General features: G+C 36.7%; 1 protein-coding gene and 1 long non-coding RNA gene across 3 annotated transcripts; both read right to left on the bottom strand.

Moving 5' to 3' along the window:
• Positions 1–2,466: 2,466 nt before the first annotated feature.
• On the bottom strand, positions 2,467–9,187 carry LOC112287594 (uncharacterized). 2 transcript variants are annotated; one of them, XM_024530740.3, is made up of 12 exons: positions 8,624–9,130; positions 7,412–8,301; positions 6,692–6,866; positions 6,329–6,460; positions 5,779–5,936; positions 5,397–5,505; positions 4,883–5,197; positions 4,407–4,628; positions 4,145–4,211; positions 3,615–3,881; positions 3,364–3,434; positions 2,467–2,770 (listed from the first exon to the last, which is right to left on the bottom strand). In XM_024530740.3, exons 2-12 carry the CDS (start codon positions 8,173–8,175, stop codon positions 2,690–2,692), a joined length of 2,361 nt encoding a protein of 786 aa, XP_024386508.1. In that variant the 5' UTR covers positions 8,176–8,301; positions 8,624–9,130; the 3' UTR covers positions 2,467–2,689. The 2 variants fall into 2 exon arrangements, with proteins under 2 accessions (XP_024386508.1, XP_090109595.1); XM_090253469.1 differs by having other exon boundaries at positions 7,412–9,187.
• Positions 9,188–12,278: 3,091 nt separating this feature from the next.
• Positions 12,279–13,704, bottom strand: LOC112287229 (uncharacterized). Its single transcript, XR_002971216.3, has 3 exons — positions 13,563–13,704; positions 12,976–13,100; positions 12,279–12,719 (listed from the first exon to the last, which is right to left on the bottom strand). It is a non-coding gene; the product is annotated as an uncharacterized LOC112287229 (long non-coding RNA).
• Positions 13,705–26,468: the final 12,764 nt, after the last annotated feature.

Genomic DNA, 26,468 nt, shown 5'->3' with positions numbered 1-26,468 from the left:
TTTTAATCAAAATTTATTGTAAGTAGTAGTGTCAATTCCTATAAAGAATTAGGAATTATATTAAACCATCAAGATACGTTTAACATCCATGTTAAAATTTTATTTTTCTTTGGGAGTATATTCATCTTATTGAAGCGTTGCAAATGACTTAATTAAAATTTCTTTTTCATTTTATGCTAATAAAAATAAAATAGAAAACTTAAAAGTCTTGAACAATATGCCATGTAGATAACTGTAATGGGATTCACTCCGCAAAATCTAATATGATAACAAGATGAAAAAGATAAAATAATGTAAGAAAAAAGTTTTAATATTTTAATTTTTCCAAAAGAAACCTCAACTTGGAATCTATTAATTAGTAAAATATGTGTCTATATATGTATCAGATGCTCCTTTGAGTTGTAAGTGGTGCAAATGGTGACAAAGTTGTGGGTTTTGGTTGTAAGTTGAAGGGGAATGTCAATTGGAAACTCATCAAACATAGAAATAATTGTGATTATATGGCGAAGCATTTAGCAATTTCATTATAATATCTTGATTTAGTTGTGGAGGGGCTCGGCGGATTCCTGAAACAGGTTAACATACAATAAGATTACATGCTCACTCTCACACACACACACACACCTAATTTCTTAAAACCGCGGATTCACCCCAAATTCGTGAATTGTGCTGCTGAAGATGAGAAATGCACTCTCGATTTCATGCGATGAAGATGAAGAAGTTGATGAAGGAGAGGTCGGCGATGGAAATTCAAAAAGAGTGCAAAACACTGGGACACACTCGCCATACTAAAATAGCGAAGTGCCCCTCCGATGTGTGCCAATTGCGGGGACTGACTGCACTTCTACGGTGTCTGCGATCCCACCACCACCACCACTGGCGAAAAACAGACAGACTGCACCACCGTCAGAATCATCAACAGCAGAAGCAGAAGCAGAAGCTGCAGCAAAAGCCAGATTTGTGAATCAGTCAGTCGCGGCCTTCCACACGGCGCCAACAATGCGCGACAGAATCAGGAACAATACCGCGGTTCTGGAGAGCACTGATCCCCGTACCTCTCCCTCCACCTCTGACTCTCACCAGCAGCAGCATCGCCACCAGGTCCAAGTCTCCGTCAGTCTGTGGATCAGGTCCCTCCCTCCCACCCACTCACACACTCACTCACTCACTCTCACTGATATTGTCATCCTTTCCTCCCTCGGCGTCGGCGCTGTTGTGTTCAGTCCATCTGTGGAGCTCTGTCGATTGACTGCATTTGCGGCGATTTCCAGAGAAGCAATTAGACTTGGCGAGACCGCAATGGGGTGAGGGGAATGTTGAGAGGGGAGAGTCAGTTCAGTCTTTGTTTTCTAAAAGGACTGGAAATGTGTAGTTAGTTGTTTTGTATTACTGTGATTAATTGTGTTATTGCCGCTTGTTTGTAGAACTAATAATAATAATAATAATAAAATGCATTGTTACAAGTAGTGAGTGATTTTTGCTAAAATAACCAATAGTGATTCCAACTTATGAATTACTGTTTTAGCACAGTACTTTCCCATGTTTTGACTAAGTATAAAGTTTCTTGCTTGAATTGAACTGAGAACTAACTTCAGACTAGTATAACCTTAAGGAAATATTATTTAGAGAGAATTAGATGAAGTTTGAAGTAAAACATAAGATTATGATGTAGAAATGCAATTCAAGGCCCAACTTTTACTCTTTACAATCCAGATTTTTAAGTTGGTTTATTTATTTAATTAAAGTTAAACAATTGAACCATTGTAATAATATAGAATAAAGGAATTAGAATATATTGTCTAAAGTATATAGAATATTCATTAAAATATTATCAACAGTATAAATTATAATTTATTGAGATTAAGGTCTATTATTAACTTATGTGTTAAGTATCACTTTTAAACATTGTAAAGTATGATGATTTATTTATAAATTGAATTATGAACTTCAAATGATAGAAGCTTGTAAAATGTCTACTCATTTTTACAAAAAAAAGTAAAATTGTTTTAATATATCACCAATAGTCTCATTGATTTGAAGTAGGATCCTCATGACTGGTTTAACTTTTCGTATTAAATTTTTCAACTTTTTTCTTGCTACAACTTTTTAAAAATAAAAAGTAAGAAATAAATATAACCTTCACTTGTTTCTATATTTAGAATATCTACATAAAGCTCTAATTAAAATATGTACACACATATGATTTGATTTTTAAATTCACACTAAAATTTCTATTTAAAATTGTAATATTCAAATTCATTCAAAAGATTTTCATTATCAATTTGTACACAATTTACATTTTACCCTTTTCATCACTCTAGTTCATGATTTTAAAAAAAAACATAATCGTTACTGAACTTTTGTGAAAAAAGCTTACCTCTACCAGCACTTTCCACTACATTACGCAGATTCGAATGTTGATCATATCACAGTTCTACATATAATATTGGATGATATTGAACTAGATTCAAAGAAAGTACTGTGTGACACATTAACTTGTAATGTCGAACCACAATATACAATTATCAGAATGATCAGAAAACCCATATCAACAAGTGCATATCACACTCTAGAATAAACTCTACAATTTCATAATGCAAAACCAACGCTAGTTCCACCTGCACTGCACAACTCAATTCGACGTCTTCAATCACTGCTTTTCTGCAAGTAATGAAGATACAGAACTATTCTACCTCAGTAAATGTAGTCCACGGAAACTTGAAACAACTCTCTTGCCACCAGGACCATTCAGCTGCTGGTCACAGATTGTCTAGATATGCAACGTTCATGGCACACATTCACAAATACCCACACAGATAATGAAGTCGTTAGACTTTTTATCCATAACATGAGATACAAAGAAAAAAAAGGTTTACACAACGGAACAGATTTTGGATAAAACAGGGGGAACACAGCATTCTGTCTCCAGTTTCATGATCTTAACAGTAGGTAAATAAAAGCATTCAATATTCCTGTGTATTAAGCTGATCAAAGATATTTCATCCATAATTAATTCTCCAGTAACGACCCAATTCACAAGCGTATGAAGAGCAAATTAGTTGTGCATTTGGTAACCAAATTCTTAATGTGTTGCAGAATTTCTTAAATTCAATATAAAACATGTCCCCAGTATTCACTTGTCAGACGCAAGGTAAAAGAAGGAGAAAGAATGTATGCTATAACTAAATTAATGCTGCTAAAGAAACGAGCTTCAAGATGGACGGGATTAAATGCTAGTTATACCCAGTGTGCCCTCCAATTCTAAGCACATCACGACAATATGATACTTTTGATCAGATCATTGTACGCTACAACCGCAAAAACATCAACCTAAGGGGCCCACTTGCAGAACTGTTATCTTACTGTTAAAAAAGATTTGTCACATCGTCTCAGACCATCAAGCATATGAAACACCATTTGCTGCACCACTTCATCTGCAAACATTACAAAAATGTCCATCAGAATTCGTAATCGAACAAGCAGGCCTCCTAGTTGCTGAGAAAATCCTTGTACATTCACAAGTTTCTTGTGCCAGTCACCAAGTTGTGATGTTTGCTGGTACAAAAGTAAAAGAAGGAAATCAAGAGGTCTAGGTGTACCACACCAAAACTCACCTCCTGGAGCTCGAATAAGAGCTGCACAGAGTTCAAGCAAAGCTTCCTTGCAAGGAATGTCATGCATTGTCTTGTCCAAAGTCAAACCATCACGATCCAGTCCACTCGAATTTTTACTCAATCGTAGTTTAGCCAGATTCAGGTAGGGTAAATGACCAGCTCCTACTTCATAACGGGAACATGCTTTAGCTCTCTGGAAAAATCGGGCTGCAAGACTAATGTCGCCAGCGTCCCATAACTCACACGCCACATCATTCCAAGGATTTCCTGTCCAGAACACGTGATTTCATGAAATGAGTGCAAAACGCAACAAGCGGATTTCTGACAATCCCACATGCAAACACCATATTTTGAATAAATCATTTCACAATTTCTGCAGTTTCGATTTAAATTTCACGACTGCATACTAACAAATACGAGGAGAAATCACTGGTAGCTACTGCGAACCAGCAAGTTCCATTACAACGAGACATCACAGAACAAGTGCCTCCAACGTATTCTGAATTCAGTATGTTAGTCAGGGTCATTACCATAATCATTGTCAAGAAATATAGCACGAGCACACTCACGAACACATTCACTTCGGTGTGCACCAGCCTGCAGAAAATCCAAAACCGATACCATTAGAACTTTCATTTAGTAAATACCTTAATGACAAAAAAAAAAAAAAAAAAAGAAAAAAGAAAGAACCTTGTTCATATCCAGAAATCTCACAAACTTTAAATATGACTAAATCTACAAGGTTTTTCTTTTTCGACAACATGAAGATCACTAAGATAGCGGTGAACTCACAAGTCGTTGCATCCATGCCATGAACGTGTAAGCTGCAGCACTAGGGTTGAAGTGACAAGCAGCTCGAAATGCATGTGTGGCAGCACCCATATTTCCACCTGAAAGCTCCATTTGGCCTTGCTGGAACTGATGAGTTGCTGCTGCATATGCAGCCTGAGTATCCCCTTCCAATCTCCCAACTGGTGGCTGCATTTCAGTTTCGGTACGCCTACCATGCGTATCCTGTAATTACAAGGCACAATTGAGTTCAAAATATTTTAGAAATTAGTTTCTTATCACATAGGAAATTCCTCTAACAATATATGGAGATCTAAACGGGAATGTAAAATTTACCAAGAAATACAGACTTAAACATGATATCCCAACATGACCCGAACAGGCCACAGATCAGAACATGCAAAGAAAATGTCAAATGGGCTGACTTCAAAAGTTCGTTCCCGTGAAGGTCATTTACAATAGTGAAATAAGAAGCTTACATCTTTGTCTTGCGATTTCTCAGTATTTTGTTGGTCATCCAAGGCAGGGCGATTTTCACGTGTACCAACATTCTCATTAGACTCACGAAGTGTGTTATCATCCGAGGGAGAACCAGGTATCTTGAAGTCCACGCCCCGTGCAGGGTAGAGCAACGGAGGTGGAGGTGGGGGTCGAGCCGGAAATGGAGCTGCATTGGGAAGTTGGTTCCCAGCTTCAACCATAGCTAACCGAACGCAACCGCCATTAATGAGCTCCTGCGCGATCACACTAGCTTGATTTGGGTAAATAGCCTTGCAACCTACAAGACACAAAGCCTGTAAAAAAACGTGCATCACAACGTTAGTCAAATCGAACTTCAGAACTCTAACAACAGGATATGTAACAAAATCCTATTGACATCATAAAAATGTTACGTAGAAGACCAAACAAGCGAACATGAAAACCAATCATTGATACAAGATGCGCGTAGACGCAGATGTTAACTGAATGAAATACATAATTTTTAAGGAATACCTCAAGAGAAACACATCCGCAGAGGTACATGAGATTATCCACAGTAACACGCGAGCATCCAGCAAGAGATAGAATTACTAGTAGCTTCAGCTTTCTCCCAATTTCCTTCCTGTTGATTCCAGGAGCGCACAACAACGCTATTTAGAACTAATTAAGAATTAGATCTGTACGTAAAAAACAAAAATGAAAATGAATATGAAAACAAATCCTAAAATTGCTCAGCTGGTGAGGAAGATGCGTTATAAATTGCATGCTAAAAGAGAAATTTATGAATTAATTGTATGTAAACTGCAGAGTTTTCCAAAATATAGAATCAATCTGCTCCCGAACAAATAAAACTCTAATCGATAATTAACCATATAAGGCAACAAGAGGAACCTACAAGGTATGTTGAGAAACATTAACGCAAAGGCCAAGATCCAGTTCTCGTAATTGAGACAAGTTGGATAGTCCCGCTAAAGCTTGCCCGCTGACAGAATCTCGCCCTCCAAATAACCGAAGCCTTTGAAGTAGAAAGCAATTCTCAACAACCTTGTTCACCTTTACAATGGAAATGTAACTAGATTATTTCACTATCTATACACAAAGACAACGTTCAAACCAAGTAGAATTGCAAGCAAGCTGAAAAGATAAGAAGATATCAAACTGGAATAAAATCAGTGAAAATTAAGTTATTAAATACAACGCTTAATTTTCTAATCTATGGTTCTAAGTGCAAAACTTCAAATACAGCGACTTTTTTCCTTTTTTTCTTATCTTTTCTAACGTTCAAAGAAAGAAGCACACTGAAAGCAAAATCAAATCAAGATTGTATCATTCTGCAAAAAATGCTATGTAATATGTTTATAGTGAGAAACTTCACACATCGTATCATTCATTGTGGGATTGACATAATCGAAAACATGGCCGCCGCTAAAGGGTTAAATCCTTACCACATAGTCATCCAAATCACAGAAGGAAAGATCCAGACAAAGAAGCTGTTTTCCGCACTGAGATTGGATGAGAGATCCGAAACCTTGGCTGGATACACGCCAGCAGAGAGCCAGGGACAACACAGTCGTGTGCTGCCATGCAACAAACATTCCTTCAGCGATATGTCACAATAATGTAGCAATAATACAGCTCAATCAATGCGCCGTCATCAAATTTATAATTCCTGTCATTTGGAATATGACCTCTGGACTTGTAATAGAACCAAACTTCGAAACAACGATGTGTTTCATGTCAACTGACATCTAAACACGAGAATAATGAACATTAATGAAAATACATATACAACAAAGTCAAATGTGAACCTTCAGGCGCTTCTCTCCAAGAAGACCAAGCTCTCTGTCGCCAAGAGATTCGGCCACTGATACAAACTCTACGTGTCTCCACAGAGGCTCACAACTTGCAACATCCCTCCATCTTCGACAAACTGACGAAACACCAATGACCTCCCTCCTCGATAGCTTAGCAAATATGCGCATTCTGATATCACGCACAGAATATGATTAGAAACTCCGGTGCAACATACAACTCCGGTGAATACTTAAAAGGAATGCACTCTGATACAGAGAGACATACACTACAAAGTGTAGAGGGGGAGGAAAAAAAACCTCATGCAGGAGCAGGAAGCACAGACCAGGGGTATGAAAACAACAATACAAATTAACATGCCAATACATATCAAATGTGACGCACATTATTCTCTTTATGTAAATTCTGAAAAAAGAAAACTATGGTTTCATACAAAGACACGTTCTAAAACATCAACTTGCAGCCATGGTTATCACCCTAAACGTCATTGCTTCCAAAATATTCAGAGGTTCGTCTTCAATTAATAGAATGTTAGTTACTGAAACACTGTGCATACAAATTAATCATAGATAGTCAACCTCACCATATAAGGACCATTTTACGAGAACGTTATCCCGACGATAGCGATAAATGCCATGTGCACATAAGTCATACCCAACACGTCGGAACCATTGCACAGCCAATACCTCAATAAGAACAGGAAAGGCAAAACTCACAAGACATCATCTGAAACTCTATCAACAGGGGATAGATTTCCGAGGCGTTTCCTCCGAGTATCATCTACAAATTCACCAGCTTTCTCCAGATTCCTAAGGCAGCTGCAGTGGATCGGTCTTTCTGTACCAAATGAAAAGATTGGCCATGAGTCTCGCATAATCAGCCCTCTGGGAATGTATACTGGATCTTCTTGATGCTCCTGTCGATATGATATCTGCTTCAAAACTGTACATTGACATTTTGAAACACTCCCATGTGAAGGAATTTGATTATCTACGTCCATTGAACCACCTCTCCGCCCACATTCTAGACACTCGTGAATTTCCCTACATCCAAGAGTTTCATGACTACTGCCGGATTTTCCCGAGGTACTATCGATCTTCGTTGCGGACCTACCCTCGGCCTCATCTCCCGAACTCTGGCTTCTTGAGTCAGATTCCGAAGTAGAACTCTTCTCAGTTTCTTGAATTTCATTTAAGGAAAAGTTTCCTAGAGACATAAGAGCGGCTTTCAACAATTCGCCATCTGCTTGAGCCGAACAAGGTTGATGTCCCCAGCGTCCTGCCTGCCACGCAAACTGCTCGCTCTCTACCTGGCTGACTTCAGCCGCAGCTGCTCTTGCATTTTTTCGCAAAGCTTGATCTATCCGCAATGCGATGCGACCACTCTCATCCCAAACTGCGTTTCCTTTTGCTCCCCACAGCCACGTACTCCAAGCCCTCTCTTCTCGCCTCGCTTTCTTCTGCCGCTTACTTTTCACCATTTCGACTCTTAAACTAATATTGATTCAAGAAATTACGCTCCTGCTCCCACTCAAAGCCGGTGTTGAGCCAAGTGCGTCACGGGAAGAGGTTTACCTACATCGCGCAGTTCAAAGCGCAGAGGCAGCCTGCACAGGAATACCGGCAGTCTTTAAGAGCGTACCCAGACAGGCGAACTCCATTCAAGGTTTTCGTTCTTTGGAATAGGTGCTCAGTCCTCGCTCTCGAGACCTTCACTAAAATAAAAATAAAAAACACGACCAAAAATCGCGGGGCGTAAAGATACTAAACTTCCAAAATTCTAAACAAGAACGACCCCCAAGACTACATCTCCCTCTGTTGTATTCGTACTCTCCAAAACTGTGCACAAAGGAAAGCCTAAGCGTACACGAAGATCATAGACAGAATTGTCTTTAACAACACCGCATTTCAAGTGTAAGAGATCCATACTCTGGAGCAAGACAGAGACAGGCACTTCAGAAATTGCGAAGCCAGAGCCAAAAATACCACTTCTACTTCCGTTCCGTCGTTCCTTATTCTCTGAACCCACCCTCTCCCGCGAAAAGCAGACACTACTCTAGTTCTCTCTCACACACACACACAATTCCAATACCGCGTGCAGAGTAGCCTAAGCGAGATCACGCAAACAAGGATTCAACACTGTGCAAATCTCCTCACCACCACTACGAGCGTCTCCCTCATCTACAGATATTCATTCACGCACGATGCTATTCCTTCTCCTCCTCCTCCCCAGCAATCCTCAACCCCACCACACAAACCATCGCAATCTCTCGTCAATCGGGCTACGATCCAACCCCACTCCCCTGCTAAAATCGGCAAAACCAGAAACAAAGAAAGAAAGAAAGAAAGTGACAAACCAATTCTAAGCCAAGTCCACGAGCTTATCTATCTATCTATCTATCTCGGTGAAGGTAGTAGACAAGGTAAGGTACTACTTCTTCTTCTTCATGATCCTCCTCTCTTAGGGCTAAGCTCTATCATCATCGACGCAACAACAACAACAACAACGAAACTGAATCAGGACAAAAAAAAAACAAAGCAGGGAGACGTGCCCGTGTGAACGGGGTTGATTCGCACCCCAAATTTAAATAAACCCGCTGAGCTCCAGATTGTGAGAAAATATCTCCCCGCTAAGATCGCCACGTAAACCACTCACGAGCCTTAGAAAGGAACAGGTGGCAGCTTTGCATATATAGTTCTGGGCTGTGATTGGCGGAGGGGGGAGGAACCCCTGGAACCGTGATGCTGGGAGATATTTAGGCGCATTCTTCCTCCATTGGCCCCATTTCCGACCCCACCACTTCACCGTCCAGTCTGTCCCACCTGCCCTGCTCCGTGACGTGGAGTCCACCTCGGCAGGATCGTATCTGGGTGGGGCCGCGTCAGCACTACGTCGCCAGCGTGGCCCAACCGGGGGGAATGGGTCTGTCGGCAATGCCTCCGGGCCAATCACAGGGCGTTTTATTATCCTGGTGGGTATTCATTCGAACGGAAGTGCAGAGCCTGGTTCCCTCTTTCCCTGAAATGGATGAATGAACTTTTTCATCCATTCACTTCCTTGTTCTCATGTTCCTTCATCATATTTCCATATTTGGCTGATGAAAAGGCTTCTTTGTCTCTTTCTTACACCCCAAGCTGTTTTTATATAATAGAGACTGGGTTCATCTTTTACTATATTTTTTAATTTAGTGGTTAAAATAATAATTTATACTGCTCTAAAATTTATTACTTTCTTTAATTTCTTCAATTAAATATATACATTTATTTATTTTAAAATAAATTAGGTAAATATTTTTATGTATATGAATAAATTATTTATTCTTTTTAAGGTTTTTATTATGTTGTTTTTACCTATAGAATGGTTGGTTTTGGCATCAATAATGGCATAAACCATCATTTAAAGACTGGTGTGTAATTTAAGTGTAATCCAAGTCAGAATTTGTAGCTGTTCCTTTTCGCTGAGAACAAAAAAAGAAAAAAGAAAACATAAAAACAAAAAAATACACTTCAGTCAATTGTTATTGTTAGTGTGTGGATATATATATATATATATATATATTTAAAATATTTTTGATTTGACTACTCAATCAAATTGAACATGAAGTCAATATGAATCCATCAAACACACAATGACCACACACAGAAATCCAGTCCAGAATGTGCACCATTATAAATATAATAAAACTAGCATGAGCAAACCACGTGATTATAACAAAGCATAGATGGACTTGCATTTTGTTTTAAGGATGCTTAGAATGAGAAAACATTATCAAAAGCAATACATGGATGTTTAGTGAATCAATCATCTATTAAAACAATCAGAGAAACAAGCAAATTCCTCATAGATATTTCTCTTATTAAACAGAAGTTCTCAAATCTACATCAATGGTGCAGACTTCAGAACTGATTATGCTAAGAAAGGAAGTGCCATGTAGAGAATCCACACTAAGTTTCATCACTTCTTTTGTAATGACAATGATAAAAAATTAATCACAATAAAAACCTATACCATGGCTTCAATTATAGTTCTTGGCCTTGATGTCAGTGCCACACTGGGATGGGGCATGCACCTGTGCTCTCATCTTAGTGAAGGGCCTAGCAAAGAGAAAGCAGCTGGGAGTGCACAAACTTAGCATGGGACCCAACAGCTTCAACAAAAACAATATCATCAACAACATGGGTTGCAACTTGCAAGTTGCAGATATTTTTTTTGCTTGCCAGGTCTACAACACCCACTTGACATTGCTGGTCAACTAGGGCAGAGAGAATGGCCTGCCCTGGTCTTTTGCAGCCCCAAGCAATTGGCTCCTACAAGCTGCTCTGCCATGCATCCATGTTTTTATCTCAGGGAGATGTTGCAGGATACATAGCACTTTTCTACACCTCTCCTTCACACTCAGAAACAAGTCCTTATTTTGCAAACCCTAATCTGACCCTGAAGTTGTTGTATAAATATGTGTATATATATATATATATATGGGTTGCACCTGCTCTTCGATATCACATCAGTATCTGCACATATACTGTGAGAGACGTTGACCATTGAATGAAGAGTTTGTTTATTTTTATTCGACTCTGTGAAGTAGGGCTTCACCGCAAACGGCTAAAATTATATTTCCTCAGAAAAAGCACATGAGCGATTGACAATGACCTCCTGTGAGGTAGAAGCATCGGGAAATGTCTATAGGCTGAGTGTAGTAGATCTGGGACTAGTGTTCACTGGAGAGGATGTGAACTGATTCATTGTCATCAGTCAGTCTCCAATGACAGTAACCAGAGGAAAGGCATGAGACTGTTTATGCAAGTGATTGCATAAATAAGAAACTATCTCATGTGGAAGACAGGGTGTGTAACAAGTTCACGATTCTGCACCAGCTAGATTGGGACTATAACATGTGAAGCTCATGCGTTTCAAGTTTTCGGCATTCAGAGCTGTGAACAGCCGGAACCCTGATTCAATTATCCAAATCAGTGTGGAGGTGGGAAATAGATCGACAAACACACCCAATATCGGCCCACTTGAAAAATGAGGCTACTAACGTGCCGAACGTGTTGGAGTACCTACACCAGAGTGATATGACAAGTTTGCAAGAAATACAGGTTCGCACTTGCTGATAGTATTACGAAGCATTCTACACATTATAGTTTATCCTTATGAATGGGTCAAGAAGGAGACCCATCAACTCCCCCTACACCATACATAGAAGGATGTTTCGACACGTAAATAAGGACAGGGCAAGTGGGTGGGCGGACTTAATTTAGAACCGCGTCTCATTACAATCACCGTTGTGACTACTGCAACAGTCGATACCAACCAAAAGAAACTTGTTCGATTGAACTTATTGCTTCACGACTGCACAATTTTGATCAAGATTTCTATAGCCCCACGATGCGATAAACCGGTCATCGACACGAAAATTGCGAGAGAAAATATTGACGATCGCACCAAGAGTACATACCATAAAACTATCATCTCCTGGATTGCATGTGCTAAAGCTTACACATTCTACTCCTTGATACAGTTCTTTCTTAGACATTCTTTACTGCAACATGACGAAACATTATCATAAGGAGTAAGAACATGTACCAAAAATATCAGGACCAGAGTTATTAGATAGAAATATGTATTTCAAATGCGACAAAAAATGGAAATTGAAAAAAGATAATACTAAAAGAGTAAAAGAACCATTGGCGTGCCTCTGCTTTCTTTTTCTTTACCTTAGCAGCTATCCAAAGTAATAGAGAAAGAATGGCAGCAATTCACCATGATAAGGAGAGGCACGTAGCAGAAGCCCGAATCCTGCTGTCGTGGCTGAATCTCGAGACGAGCCCCTAGCCAAGTGTTACTAAGTAATACAGCAACTGTGTTGAAGGTCTTGAAGGACAGAGGGCACTATTTTGAATAATCCCACATGGCTTTGATAACATTGGATGATGTCAAAGCTATGTGAGATTATTCAAAGCAGGAGATATCAACATGGAAGTTAAGAACCCACATAAAAGGCGCGCCGTCCATACAGTGAACCTGATGGTTGAGAGGGCGAGTAGCGAAATCAGTATTTCACATGGTCCTCACTGCACAAGTGCACCATTCTACAATTTCGGACACAGCGCTATGATAATAAGAAAGGTACATCGGGAACCGCATCAATCAGTAAGCAGGAGCAAAACTGGAGAATCTTATCATGAGAGCGGAACCCGATGCCAAATATTTAAGTAATGAGCCGAATGTTCGTGTTTCTGTTGAGGTGCATCGAAGATAGCACAACAGAAGAACTAACCTTATCCGTAATAAATTATAATCACTGATCAAAGAACTTCAATTGCATCTACACCTCCACGATTTGCATCATGATCAGACGTACACGATCCTCTGGATTGTTGCTCCAGTGTCACTTGTAAAATTCTGCCAAAACATGATTGGCCATGTATAACGGGACCAATGGAATAATTCACTTAACATCCCTAATGTTCCCAGCTAGACGCGGCAGCTTTTGAGAAGATATGCGTAGTTTGCTGGTTAAAACTAGACCCTTCAGAGGTCAAACTGATTACTGATGACCACACTAGCATTCATCTCAAGCTGCTACATTCTAGATAAAATTTTAGGGGCTTAGATATCACAAGTTTGAGGGAGAAGACGGGAAAGTGCTCAGTAAACTGGAACACAAAAACCTTTCACTCAGTAAAATCTACCAACGGCATCAAGCTAACACCTCTATCACGTCATTGCAGTATTTGGTAAAACTCAATATCCCGAGCATTGATCTTTTAACACTACAAAAACCAGATCCTTGAGGAAATCAAAACATAAAGAGTCATCAAGATACAGGAGATACAGAAAATAAGAAGTCTAGTGATCTCAAACCTGCGCTGTCTGAATGTTAAAAGCTCGAAGTGCAAAGAGCCGATGCAAAGCACACGCGCAGTCTTCCAAGTCATATGTCTTCCTCCATCATCAAAATTGGTTGAAAAGACACAGTTCTCCGGATCGAGTTTTCTAAATGGCAAAAACGGTGCATCAACAGCCCCTCCCTGAGACTAATTACCAAAATCCTCATTGAAGATTGCGAACCGCTCAAAAGAGTATAACGTGGTAGAACACACCAGGCAGCTGGACACAATAAAAGAAAAGTACTTCAAGTTTGGGAATCAGGCCCTTTCCATCCAAGAGAATGCTAACGCCTGCACATAGAAGATTTAAGCTAAAATTTGGTTCAAATCAAATAATAATGGTTCAGGATGTGATACAAGAGACGAGACACAGCATTGAACAGGTGTCTGGAGACGATGAAGATGAAAATACAACCAGTTGCAACAGGTGCCATAATTTCACTGCAATGATGCCACAGGGAGCAAACCGCGGAGCAATCTGGAAAAGAACATCATCAAGCAAAAAAAATTTAAACAAACGTCCTCGGGAATGATATGACCATAGCTGGCAAATGAGCAGCAAACATCTTCGTACGCAACAACACAAGCCTGAGGAAACGTGTTGTATCAAACCACTCGAAATCCAAGAGCTAAAAATTAAGCACCAAAGGCATATTTATATCTTTAATGATGAGAAAACGGCGTGACAAAAGCGAGAACTCCACGCGGGACAATTGCGTTGCATCTACTTCAAACACTCAAAACAGGGGACTATGAAAAGATGCGATCGATTCTAACAAACATAGCGCACCCTGCAAGCGGTTTTACAACTAAATGGTGAAACCCTCACTGTGCAAGCTGACGTGGCACCTCCATGCCCAATGAATGAAATATGAATCATCCAAGCGACAGCGTGCGCTGTTAGTGGATGTTTGAGCTAAAATATTTAATATTTAATATCTATTTATCTGATCTTAAAGTATAAATACAAAAACATTAGATCGAAGACTTTATTGATAGATTAAATATTTAATTGGCACAAGTTAAAACTTTGATATTAAATTACATGTGATTTTGCAATTGCCGCATCAAAGCTAGGTTCATTGTGAAAGGACATAAGCAAGAGATGGTTCTATCTTAAATTTAATTTCTGATCCTATAGATATATACATATATATATATATATATATATATATACTCATATACTTGTTCTTTGTTATGTGATAATTTTTTAATGTTTATTGAATCATTATCAAAATTTATGTAATTTAAATAATTAAGGATTACCTATACAAATTAATAAAAAAAAGTTCCATAAACTTTTAGTAACTCCAAGTATGAAATAAAAAATATAATAAATATGTTTTTTTTTATTACAATTCAAAAAACACATAATTAATTTCTTTATTTAATTTATATTATACAATGATTTTTTTGAAAAACATTTTAAGTTTATATTGTTGTCATTTTCTGATCAAAATAACATAAGTTCTTAGAGAAAATTTAAATTTAATCTACATATTTTTTTTAAAAGCACAATAATGAACATGCCATGGATGCCAAAACATGTACTGGTCACAAGGGTATTCTAGAATAATACAGTTTCTAATAATTGCAAGTGATAGGTCATATTTACATTTTATTGCTAGCATAGAGAATTATGTCTTTTGTCTAGTATTTTTCAATGGATGCAATAAGTAGTAATTCAAAAATAGTAAAAATAAAATTGGAGTTACACATTTGGATAGATTAAACTATTTATTAATTGTAAATATTTTCTCAAGGTATACTACAAATTGTGTTTGCACTACTTAATATGCAAGAATTAGGTTTTAAGTTCCATTTTAAGATTCCAGTAATTAACTATTAATTGCGTATGTAAATGAATGTGTTCTGGGAGGGACTATATAAGAATATCTATATACATCAAAATGCATTACAAAATCTAGTAGAACAGTGATGAAAGCAAAAATATTGGCTTTACTTATTTCATACATATATACAACAAAGAAATTGTGTAGTTGTAAACTTACAAAAATTTAGATCTTCACTAAAGACATAAAAAAAAGTTACAGCAGTACAGAATGCTTCACTTCATCAAGTTTTGTGACTCAGAGAACGCTAGATCTATCCAATAACCACCTTCACTCAGCATGGTGTACATTACAATAGTCGATATATGTATGTATATATATATATATATACATACATTTAATGAGTCAAAACAAAGAAATTCCTCGCCTCGCCGTGTCAAATACTCTCACAATTTTCGACTGCATGTTCATAGCCACGATGCACGAGACCAAATCCTAATAGCTGTGCATCCGACAAAGCATCCCACGGTTACCCGGCGACGTTTTTCTTCCCGACGTGACCACCGTCTATGATGTGCTTGAACTTCACACCTCTGGAGATTGGCTGAGTATTCGAGATCGTAGAAGTTGCAGTGGCAGCAACCATTAGTGATGTTCAAGCTCCGTGTGCGCCGAGATAACTTAATACTCCGTCGTAACTGTCGACACTAGTGAATAGGAACAAAACAAAACGAAAAACAGAAAGCAAGAAAATAATCTTCTCGATTCTTACCGAGGAATAGCGGTGTTGATTTTCGAACAATTCGGGGTTTCAGACGAGGTTTGTAACAACCAGTACAGTATTTGTATTCGGCTCCGACACGTTCCCTCCGATTTCAGCATTCATGGGAAGAAGAGGAGTGTTACCTGCCGGTGATCGAAGCTAAAGACAGCCTCAGAAAATGAATGTTCTCATGCGTAACTAATTACAAGAATTCATTATGCAATAGTTCATGTTGCACTTACCAGGGAAGGAAGATAACCACGTCCAAGGAAGCGGAGCGACATTCAGTGGATTGCAATCTACGTGTCGTGTTCTTGGGATGCATGCACTGAAATCATTGTGAAACCAGAATCCAGAAGCTCAAGCTCGAGGTACTGATGTAAACCAGAATCGAATCAATCAAGCTTGCAATTCATTGTACACTCTTTCCGATTCCCTCCGACAAAGGATTTTAAGCAAGCATACATGTGTTCAAAACATATGTACTTACTCAAGGCTAGCCATCATGGGAAGGGAAACGGAGAGAGTGGACACCGAAATGCAAGCTGTGTAACTGCGCGACACACCGATCCCAGACACGCCGAAAGGACGTAACCGACAGTGCTAGACACAACTGCCACAAGCAAAGATGAGTTCTGAAGTGGAATCAACATTCGGAGCCTTCATTATATAGGGCCTGCACGAGCGTGAGCTTCAGCCTCCGTTCGTCGGATAATTACCTCCGATGCGCAAGCACCAAGGATGGTTGTGGATAGTCTTCTGACAAGCAAGTGCCAACGAAAGTTGTAAACTTCACGTTCACACGTGTAATCTCAAACGTTCATGGCATCCAATCTTCACCTATCCCTCTCAACTACTCCGACAACGAGCATATGCGGAACCCACAACCTGGTTGAACCTTCCCGTGCTTACACCACAGCTTTTTCTTCCGATACTCTGAACAACGTCTCGCCGCACTCCGCCCTAAAGTTCCCACCCACCTACTCTCTCTAAATGCAGCAATTCTGACTCGAATCAACCACATGTGACCTCAACTCCGGCAAATTGTGCCGCCGAGCTCCGACTCGCCCCAGATCTAGTCTCTGCATGCTAAACCTAGAAAGCGACAGAGCTACGAATTTATTTTTACGGTATATGTACTTCAGAAGTACGTGCCGTACGGGAATCGGTACGGTGAGAACGGTTGGCAGCACAGAATCGGCGGGCTGTAATTGCGGAGCTTCAAATTTTTTCTCGAATCGATCTGTCCCCGCAATTTTTTTTGCGATGCTTGGACGAAGAATCGAATTTCCTCTTCGTGATTTGTTGTGTGTTCGATTCCTTCCCTTTCCTCTATGCCTTCTGTTCTAAGCCGTTGTTCTCCTTCAACCACACTTCCCACGTTGTCTTCCCGCCGCGTTCACTGTTGCAGCCGGCTCTGTATGGCCGAGGTGGCTCTTAGATTTGTTACTTGTTCGTCAACGCAGCAGGCCCCGTGTGTTTGCTTCGCGGGGCATCAAAGTCGGAATGCATGGATAAGTGTTGAATATCTAGTCGTCAGCCATATTGGAACAAGTCGCCGTTTGTTTGTTGCATGAGTAACACTTTGAACCTACCTACGCTAGGCGACGTGAAGTTCAGTGTTCCACGCGCAATACAGGATAGAAAATTTCCAAACTACGTCTGCTGCTGGTGCTATGACTAACTATTGTGTGCGGATGCACTTCCAGTTTCGGTGCATTCTTTCATGGCTGATAGCAGATTACTATATTTCAGATGTGCTACTATCAGAGTCCAGGGTCCAGGTTCAAGGGTTTAAGTGTTGACAAGTGCATGGGACTATTAGGAGTTGTGTTAAAAAATCTAGTGGAGTTATGGCATCTTATAATTGATAGTAAGGCCTCAATTCTTTTAGAATTACTCACATGCAGATTTGCAACGGATATTTGGTCTTATTGTGATGTAACATACAAAATGTCATGAGTTCTTGTATTCCTCCATGACATGTTTATTTAACAAGAAAACACAAATTAGACTCATAATCAAGGAGATTTTGATGATAATGTATTGTTTCAAATTTAAATTTGTAAATTAATTATTTTTCAAAAAATAAAAATTTTATGTATTAAAAATTACAATATAATAATATAATAAAAATTATAATATTATTAATAAATATTTTTTATATTTTATTTTTTATATTATTAAATTATAATTTCAACTTTGAGACAATACATTATCATCACAATCTCTTTGACTAGTAGTTTAGCTTATGTTTCTTCATACTTTCAACTAGTTTCAATGTTTATTTGTTGAATTCAAATTTCTAGTTTGCTTGAGCTTCTATAAACTTAAGGAAGTAGGAAGCTTGCACCACTTCTATTTTGGATTGAATTACAAGACAACTTAGGTAGGCAGGTTCTCTTCACAAAGTAGATATGAAAACCATAAATGAGATAGGAAGCATTGTACTACAAATCTACATAATGTAAGTCGATTGTGTTTTGGCCAGTTAAATTCAAGTAGGATAAGGACTGACCTGAGTTCCTAGAGTATTATTGTGAAATGTAATCAGGACTATACCTTTTACTAACACGTTGTTGCAAATGATCACTCTTTTCAAGCCAGCACATCAGTCAACCTAAAGAAAATCATTGAGTGTAATTCAAAAAGATGAATCATGTGCCAATCCATGTTGGGCGGAGAAAGACAATGCTACACTGTTCCTTCTAGGCTAGTCCACTAAGTCATATCTCGAGAAGCCAACCTCAACATGTCTGAATAACCAGTGCTGCAGAGTTAGTGGATCGATACAGGTTTCAATTCATGATGCACTCACAACGATTACCTTCCCCTGTCTTTCATGAGCGAGGTACACAAGATCGACAACTTCAGACGCACGGAAGGGAAACGGAGAGAGTTTATGATGAAATCGGAAATCTGAGCTTGAAGACGCATTATGCAGAGGTCACAGGCAACATCTCACGAATCAAAAAGGAACTTCCTGACCTACAATTGTGAGAAGCTCCAGAACTCGGTGCGACTACCAGGAACCCTCTACTTCGGCATTGAGCAAGCAACCCAACACGACGTTAATTCTGCCAAAACCACAACCAGTCATTCCCATGATCGCAATTGTGCTGAACCCTTGCGAAAGGCGATGAGTAGCGAAGAATACAGTTTCAGACAAGGCCCTAAATGATTATCTACTGAATCGGTGACCCCATACGTACGACGCACTCCACCAACGAATATAAACAACACGAAACTGGATCCAAACAAAACTGCAAAAAGTAGATTCTCGGAGAAGAACTGGTCAATCAGGCCTCTCAAGTTAGTAATCCCTGACGCTTCTAGCGAATTCTTACCAACCAGTTTTGCATCCCGCAAAGCTCACCAGTGGGATCAACTGACTGCGATCTATCGAACTCGATTGGGAAATCTTGGTGAATTGTACATAGTGGGTCTGCTGACACTGGTCGGTGCCGATCTTCCCACACCGCATTTTCCTCGCCGGACCCCCCCCCCCCCACCTGACGCGGTGAATGTCAGATTGGAGAAGGGTGGTGTTTCTCTTCTGACGGATGATGCCGTCGTCGTCGTTGATGACTCCCAACCCACAATCCCCCCCGGTCACTGATTGGGTGATCAGACCGTGCCGGTTTTTCCTCGATTCCCAACACAACCTACTCCATGCAATCGGCGGTGGCAAGCTGTGACAAAGACCACACCTTTCGGATCTTGGATTAAAAGATAGCCGCTCACTGCTGAAGTCCTCCCCGCACCAGTTAGTTGTCTGGAAACTACCGATTCCGCATATACTTTGTTTACCGATCAGAGCCTCCGTGGTTGTTTCCCTGTGTGTGACAACGCCCCTGCAGACTTAGTGACGACAGTGAAAACTTGCCTTCTGGCTTTACGACCGCATGCCGCTCTCGCTCACTTTTCTCCTTCACTGACTCTCTGGGTTATGAAGGTGTTCGCTCAAATTCGCCGTTTCTGAGGCAAACTGGCAGTTTTAGAGCAAACTTAATTGGTTTTTCACCCCACAAGAAGCAGGTGCTGCCCCCCAGTGACTGAGTTCAGTTGTCGTAAAGTTAGTGTATGGAAGGCTTGATGTTCGACAACGGGAGGTGGCGCTTTTTTGCATGGATGCTTCGAGTGGAATCTAAAGTTTGTGGATTCGAGTGTTGTGGAATAGCATCTTCGCTTCGACATTCGAGCACAATCAGTGTGGACATCGAGGAGGATAACAATCTAAAGTTTGTGGATTCGGGAGGTTGATTTTGCACATGAAATTTAGACAGAAGGGTTTTTTGGAAGCAGATGATACTGTTTGTTTTTTACCTCTCAATACTAAGAAACTAAGAAACCTTGATAGGATGAATACCACCCTAGCAAGGCAATGTACATCATGAATGGTCTTCCACAAAGATTGAGACAATGGTAACTAAGAGAAAAATGAAACAACAATACAATTGAAAAACTATGAAAATCTCAACTCTAAATGGCCCTACAGTCAAAACATAAAAATAAAATCTAAAATGAAAATAATGTTAATTTAAAAAAAAAACAATGGTTCAGTGAAATTGTGGAAGGAGGCATCTGATTGCTTTATGGTCTACATAAAGATAATCCAAATAAGATTATCCTGGAAGAATCTTTAAGAAGCAAGAATTTACAAGCTACATGCATATCTATCAATAATTTAGTACTTTTTTAAAAAAAATTAACAAATAACAATTCAAGATACAATGTAACATATCCATCTATCTAGGAACAAAAAAACAACAATTTTAGCTAAATGTATTTCTAATACTTGTTAAGAAATAACTATGTTTCTAAAAAACTTTATAAAGCATTTTTATAAAAATTAATCATCAAACATCAATATACAAAATTATATTATTATTGTTAATTATCAAAAGATCTTAATTCAATCTTAACATAAGCACTAGCTACTTTCTATTTTAGGATATTTTAAGCAATTAAGAACATACTTTTTAATAGTTTTGAGGATGTTCTAATATTATTTATTTTTTCATAATTATTATTGATATTTTAAAATGCCACTGTTATGATAGATTGTAGGATTATTATACAAAGTATTTCGTTTTTGCCAAAATATCTTTGATTACTTTTAGAAGTTGACATTTATTTAATAAAATAATAATTTATAGCTATTATAGGCATAAGAGCCTTTAATGGAATTATTCAATTGAGGAGGCATTACATTCACAACCATACAAAAATAATACAATGTATTACATAATTCATCCAAAATATATATTGTATTTTTTGATGCTAAGATTGTAACATATTCTGATGAATTATTAAATAGAAAATTTTAGATGGTTTAATTTTAATATATGTAAGCTAAAAATATAATAATTTATATCTACATCTAAACATCAGATATTGCAATAGAAGCTATTGCTCTATAAAGATTATATTAAAAATTATAACTATTCAATTCCATGTAAAGTTGAGTTTTTATTACAAGAAATAAAAGAATACTTTGCAAAAGTATACAAAGACATAACTATGGTGCATATTATATACAAGGTTTGATTATATATATTAAGTAAACATCTATTTTTCAACATTGATTTTACAACCTTTATATATTTATAATAAAAATATAAATTGGTATTATCCCTTGTAGTTTTTTTGATTTTAGAAATCCAATTTTATATTACAGACAATCTAGAAAAATGTAATAGTATTAATGATGCATTCTCATAATTATTAATAATTAATTAATAATTATTCTCATAATTATTTTAAAGAATTTCCTATAATTTTGTATTTTTTTTTTATTTTTCTTTTGCTTCTTTTTTTCTTTAGATTTATTGTTGTTAATATGAGTTATCAATTCATTTCTTTTCTTTTAACCACTAAATAAAATTATCTTTAAGAGTAAAAAATGTTTCAAATAACTGATGTTCTTTTATAACATATTAATAGTTCTTTACAACACATTGATAGTTCTTTGTAACCATGAATTTTTATTGCTACTGTAATAATTTTAAAGGATTCAAAAAGAAAAATTCTAGAATAAATTTGAAGGCTTCATGTATTTTTTGGAACAATTGAGTAATTTTAAATACTAGGATGCAGTCAATTTTTGAAAATAAATATTTTTATTAAAAAAACTTGTATGTTCAATATCTAGTTGATAATTTGATGTATTAGTTTTATATAGTTTGTAACACCTTGAAAGTATGTAGATTGATAAGATTAAAGCTTCAAGGTCCTTTTGGAGAATATTTTGCATCGCTTATAAGTCTTAATGAAGCATGATCCTTTACTTCTAAATTACTTCTAAATTAAATTATAATTATCACTAATTATTTATAATAATTCCAAAATATATAAAATTTTAATAATTAAATAATTTGAAATAATTAATCAAATTAGTATCTAATTATGAAGTTTACTTTTTATCAATTATTAATGAAAAAATCTAACAAAAAAAATATATCTTATTTTGATTGAATAGTTTTATTTGTTTATTAATAATTAGATATGATTTTCTATATTAAGTAAGTAAATTATATTTTAATCACAAAATTAATCACAAAATTACTAATTCATATTTCTAAATTTAAATAAAACTATAAAATTTACTTTAAATATTGTTACATGCTCTTATTTTCCATCTAAATTCTATATTATTTAGTCGCTTTTGCTTCTTGTAAAGTTCTTTAGAGTTATGATTGAGCTCTAATCTATAAGCAAGCAAAACAAAAATTAGTCTTTTATATCTCCAATATTAGCAATACTTCAATAATTGCCTTGACTCAATGTTTCTAAGTGTGATATTTTTTTAAATTTTTTTTTTTTGGCTTTTTAAACTTTAATTTCAATTTACAATTATTAATTGTCTCTTTACTTTCTGATTTTTTATAGCAATTAGAAAAATCATCTCTATGATCCTTAAATATTACTAAATTACTAGCCTAATTTAATTCAACTTTATTTATTCATTTTCTCTTTAATTTAATACTATTAATGATAACATTATAAAACACTTTCTTATCAATTCTTACATTGTTTTTAAACATGAATTCTATCTTAGCATTAAATGCACGTTTTTCAAACACTTTTTTCATATCTATTATTTTTTGAATATCAAATTTTATTTTACAAGTAACCATATATATATATATATATATTTTTAATGTTATTTGACTTCTTTGTTAATAGAACATCTTTGATTAATAGATCTTATGAAGAAATCTTAGATAGCATGTATTATTAAGTTTGTGTTTTGAAAGAGGCTATTTTTTATATCATTAGAATTTTGCATCTTCTTTTCTTTAACAAAGCCTTCTATTAACTCTTAACAATATATAGAAATATTAAAAGAATTTCTAAAAAATATTTTAAACTAATAATATTAAAAATATTTAAAAGAATATTTTATATTTTATCACATCTCATCTTATTTAAGAATATGAAGAATTAGGAAGATCTTCCTAATTCTACATATTATTAAATTTATTTTTAAAATTATTATGTATTTCTAAGACCATAATAATAAAAATATATTTATATATAATAATATTTTTAAATTTTTAAATCAATGAAATACATGCTAAAAAATCTTATTCATAAGATATCTTTTACATCAAGTAGTTTTTTTTTTCAAATATTATTTGAATATATTTATCATAAAATAAGATAAATATATTTAATTAATACAACCAAAAGAGAATTTAGCTAAGAAATATATATTTTAAAATCCAAATTTTAATCTTATAATAATATAACTAATATAATATTTAAACAGAGGCAATTATGTTTAATATTGCACTAAAAATATTATAAAAAAAATACATTAGAATGAAGATTAAGTCAATTTTTGTCAACTCTGTCTACATTTGAAAGAACTTAATAACAAACTTTCTAAGTACAAAACCAAGCTAATATCCTTTAAATCTTTTTTATCTAAGATATTTTTAGTAATATTTGTAATATATTTTATTTATATTTAATAACTTATATATATATATATATATATATAATTTAAATTTGTATTCTAGAATTATAAAATTTAGATTAAACTCTATGTGTAATAAATATCTATATTACTTAAGTAAGTATGAATAAATAAAAGTAAGAAGAAATAAGTAAAAATATATTAGAAAGATAATACTTTTTTTTGGAAGCTTCAAAGAAGTTTTTAAAATGCAAATGAGATATTTAGATTTTCATTGATATGTTATGTGGCTATTGAAACTTGTACCACAAGTTTCTTACTTTCAAAAAGTAATATTTGAAACAACCTACAACTAGACACTAAGGTACCAAACCTTGCAAATCTTAAGAAACTTCTATAAGACTTTCTAGTAGTAAATATTTAATATTAGATTTTTTTGTATGCTTTATCATCATATAAATTTATTTTTATAAAATATGTATTTTTAGATTTAAATAATTTATATATTTTTTATAAATAGAATGCAATATAAGGAAAAAAAATAAAGAAAAAAAAAAATATATATATATATATATAACCTTTGTTTCAACTAGATAGTGTGTGTGCATATATATATATATATATATATATGTGTGTGTGTGTGTGTGTGTATTCTTCTTCATTTTCTCATTGTTGTTTTAACAACTAACTTATTTTTTGATATAATTAAGTAGATTCCAACTATAAATTATAAGTAGTTTGTTGGCATTAGATTCTAAAAGTGTTTTTCTTCATGTAATTAGTATTTGATGAAAATATAAAATTTTCTACTAAAAAAAGAAAAAGAAATAAAAAAAACTAAAAGATTACAGTAAATAAGAATATAAGACAAAATAAACAATTGAAAGTGTGATCTACTTGTCTCCTATTTTCTTTGGCTGTTTTTATCAATAATCAAAGGTCTTTGGAGACGTACCTCTATCTTTAACAATGTTTTTGGTCAAATCACACTTTCAAGTGGCCCTAGATTAGCTTTCCACATTAAGCAAATCATTTATTTATTCATTTATTTGATAGAGAACCATCTTTGGAGACATCAATCATGTCAAAAGAGAAAGAAAAAATAGATGCTAGTTGGTCAAAGATGCAAGTACCCACACACAAAACATCAAAACATATTTATCCGATTGACCTTAAAACAAAGCCACTACTGTAATTTGACTCCCCCTTCGCAAATACAATTAAATTATAGAACCACACCTCAACAAATAAATTACCAATAAATAAATAAAATAAAATGAACAAATAAAAGGAACCCATTAAAATGCTCCCACACCTGAATGCTCATTCACTCGCTTCGATCTTTCAAACTCAATAACAAAGTGGCTCCAAAGCCCGCTTTAGCTTTATGTGAAAAAGGCGCGGGCGGGGGGAGCTTCGGTCCGTACCGGGGAGGATGTAGGGTTCACTATCACGAATCGGTCACACGACCCGTGGTTGTGGGGTCCGCAAGCCGTTCGCTACGACCCGTACCCGTCCGTAGTCCTATTCCGTTCCGTTCCGTTCCGTACTTAGCTCGTGTAGCTCCGTGTTCCCTGCTTGACCCAAGACCGATTTCGCCGCCCGATGACCGATACCCATCGCCGATCGGAAGCTGAGGATTTCCTTTAGCTGCCCTCCTCTTCCCCCCGAATCCGCCGCCATTGTAGAATTTCGGGCTCTGTGGATGTCGGGTTGCATCGGAGCGGCTCATGTCTCGGCTCAAGTCGCCGGTGGGGCTCTCTCGGAGTGTGTTTATGTGTGTGTTCCGGAGAGTTGCGAAGCAGCTTTTGCAAATGTGTGCAATAGCTGCTACTGCCCTCGGATCCGTGCTGGCGAGCCGCGTCGTTGCCATCCCTTTTGACTTGATAGCGAGCGAGGCTGATGTAGGTGAAGATTCGGAATCGCTGGACATGTGAAAGCACGACTGGGGTGTGCTTTGTCGGTGTTCCTAAACGGCTGCTAGATTGATTGACCCATTCCTTCGTTCTCAGTGTTGGACGCTGGCTTTTATTTTTCCTGTGGCAAACAGGTTGACTGTTCAGCTTTCGATCACGGGATCGACCGTTTCTAGGTAGAAGCGGAGGAGGGTCATTCCTTTTTCCCTCTTGCAACTGTTGCAAGGTGGAGGGTTTGCTTTGATATGTGGCCTGCACGAGCGAGGAAGCTTGAGCTTGGGTTCGCTTTCCGCTGCACAGCTAATGCTTCTTCTACCCACTTTGGGCAGGAGTATGGTCTTGTTAGGGTTTGCACCTCCCTCGGTTCTGTCTTCGTTGCGTTCAGGCCACGCAACGCGGAGATTGTTCGTTTGACTCCACCCATACTGGCATGGGATCCTGCATGTCTAGTAGCGCGGAGATGCTTTCGCTAGAACAGCTTTGA

Source organism: Physcomitrium patens, chromosome 10, assembly GCF_059467195.1.
Source record: "Physcomitrium patens ecotype Gransden chromosome 10, ASM5946719v1, whole genome shotgun sequence".
Taxonomy (NCBI): Eukaryota; Viridiplantae; Streptophyta; class Bryopsida; order Funariales; family Funariaceae; genus Physcomitrium; species Physcomitrium patens.
The sequence above is the reverse complement of the archived record's forward strand: the minus strand, read 5'-3'. Positions and strand labels throughout refer to the sequence as shown.

What these genes read in the sequence shown, in the direction of transcription:
- LOC112287594 (XM_090253469.1), bottom strand. Translation starts at nt 8,175, where the DNA reads ATGGTGAAAAGTAAGCGGCAGAAGAAAGCGAGGCGAGAAGAGAGGGCT. An exon ending in AGAGTTTCAGATGATGTCTT is followed by an intron (nt 6,867 to 7,411) that starts GTGAGTTTTGCC and finishes GCGTGATATCAG; the next exon opens with AATGCGCATATTTGCTAAGC. An exon ending in GTGACAAATCTTTTTTAACA is followed by an intron (nt 2,771 to 3,363) that starts GTAAGATAACAG and finishes TTGCATATCTAG; the next exon opens with ACAATCTGTGACCAGCAGCT.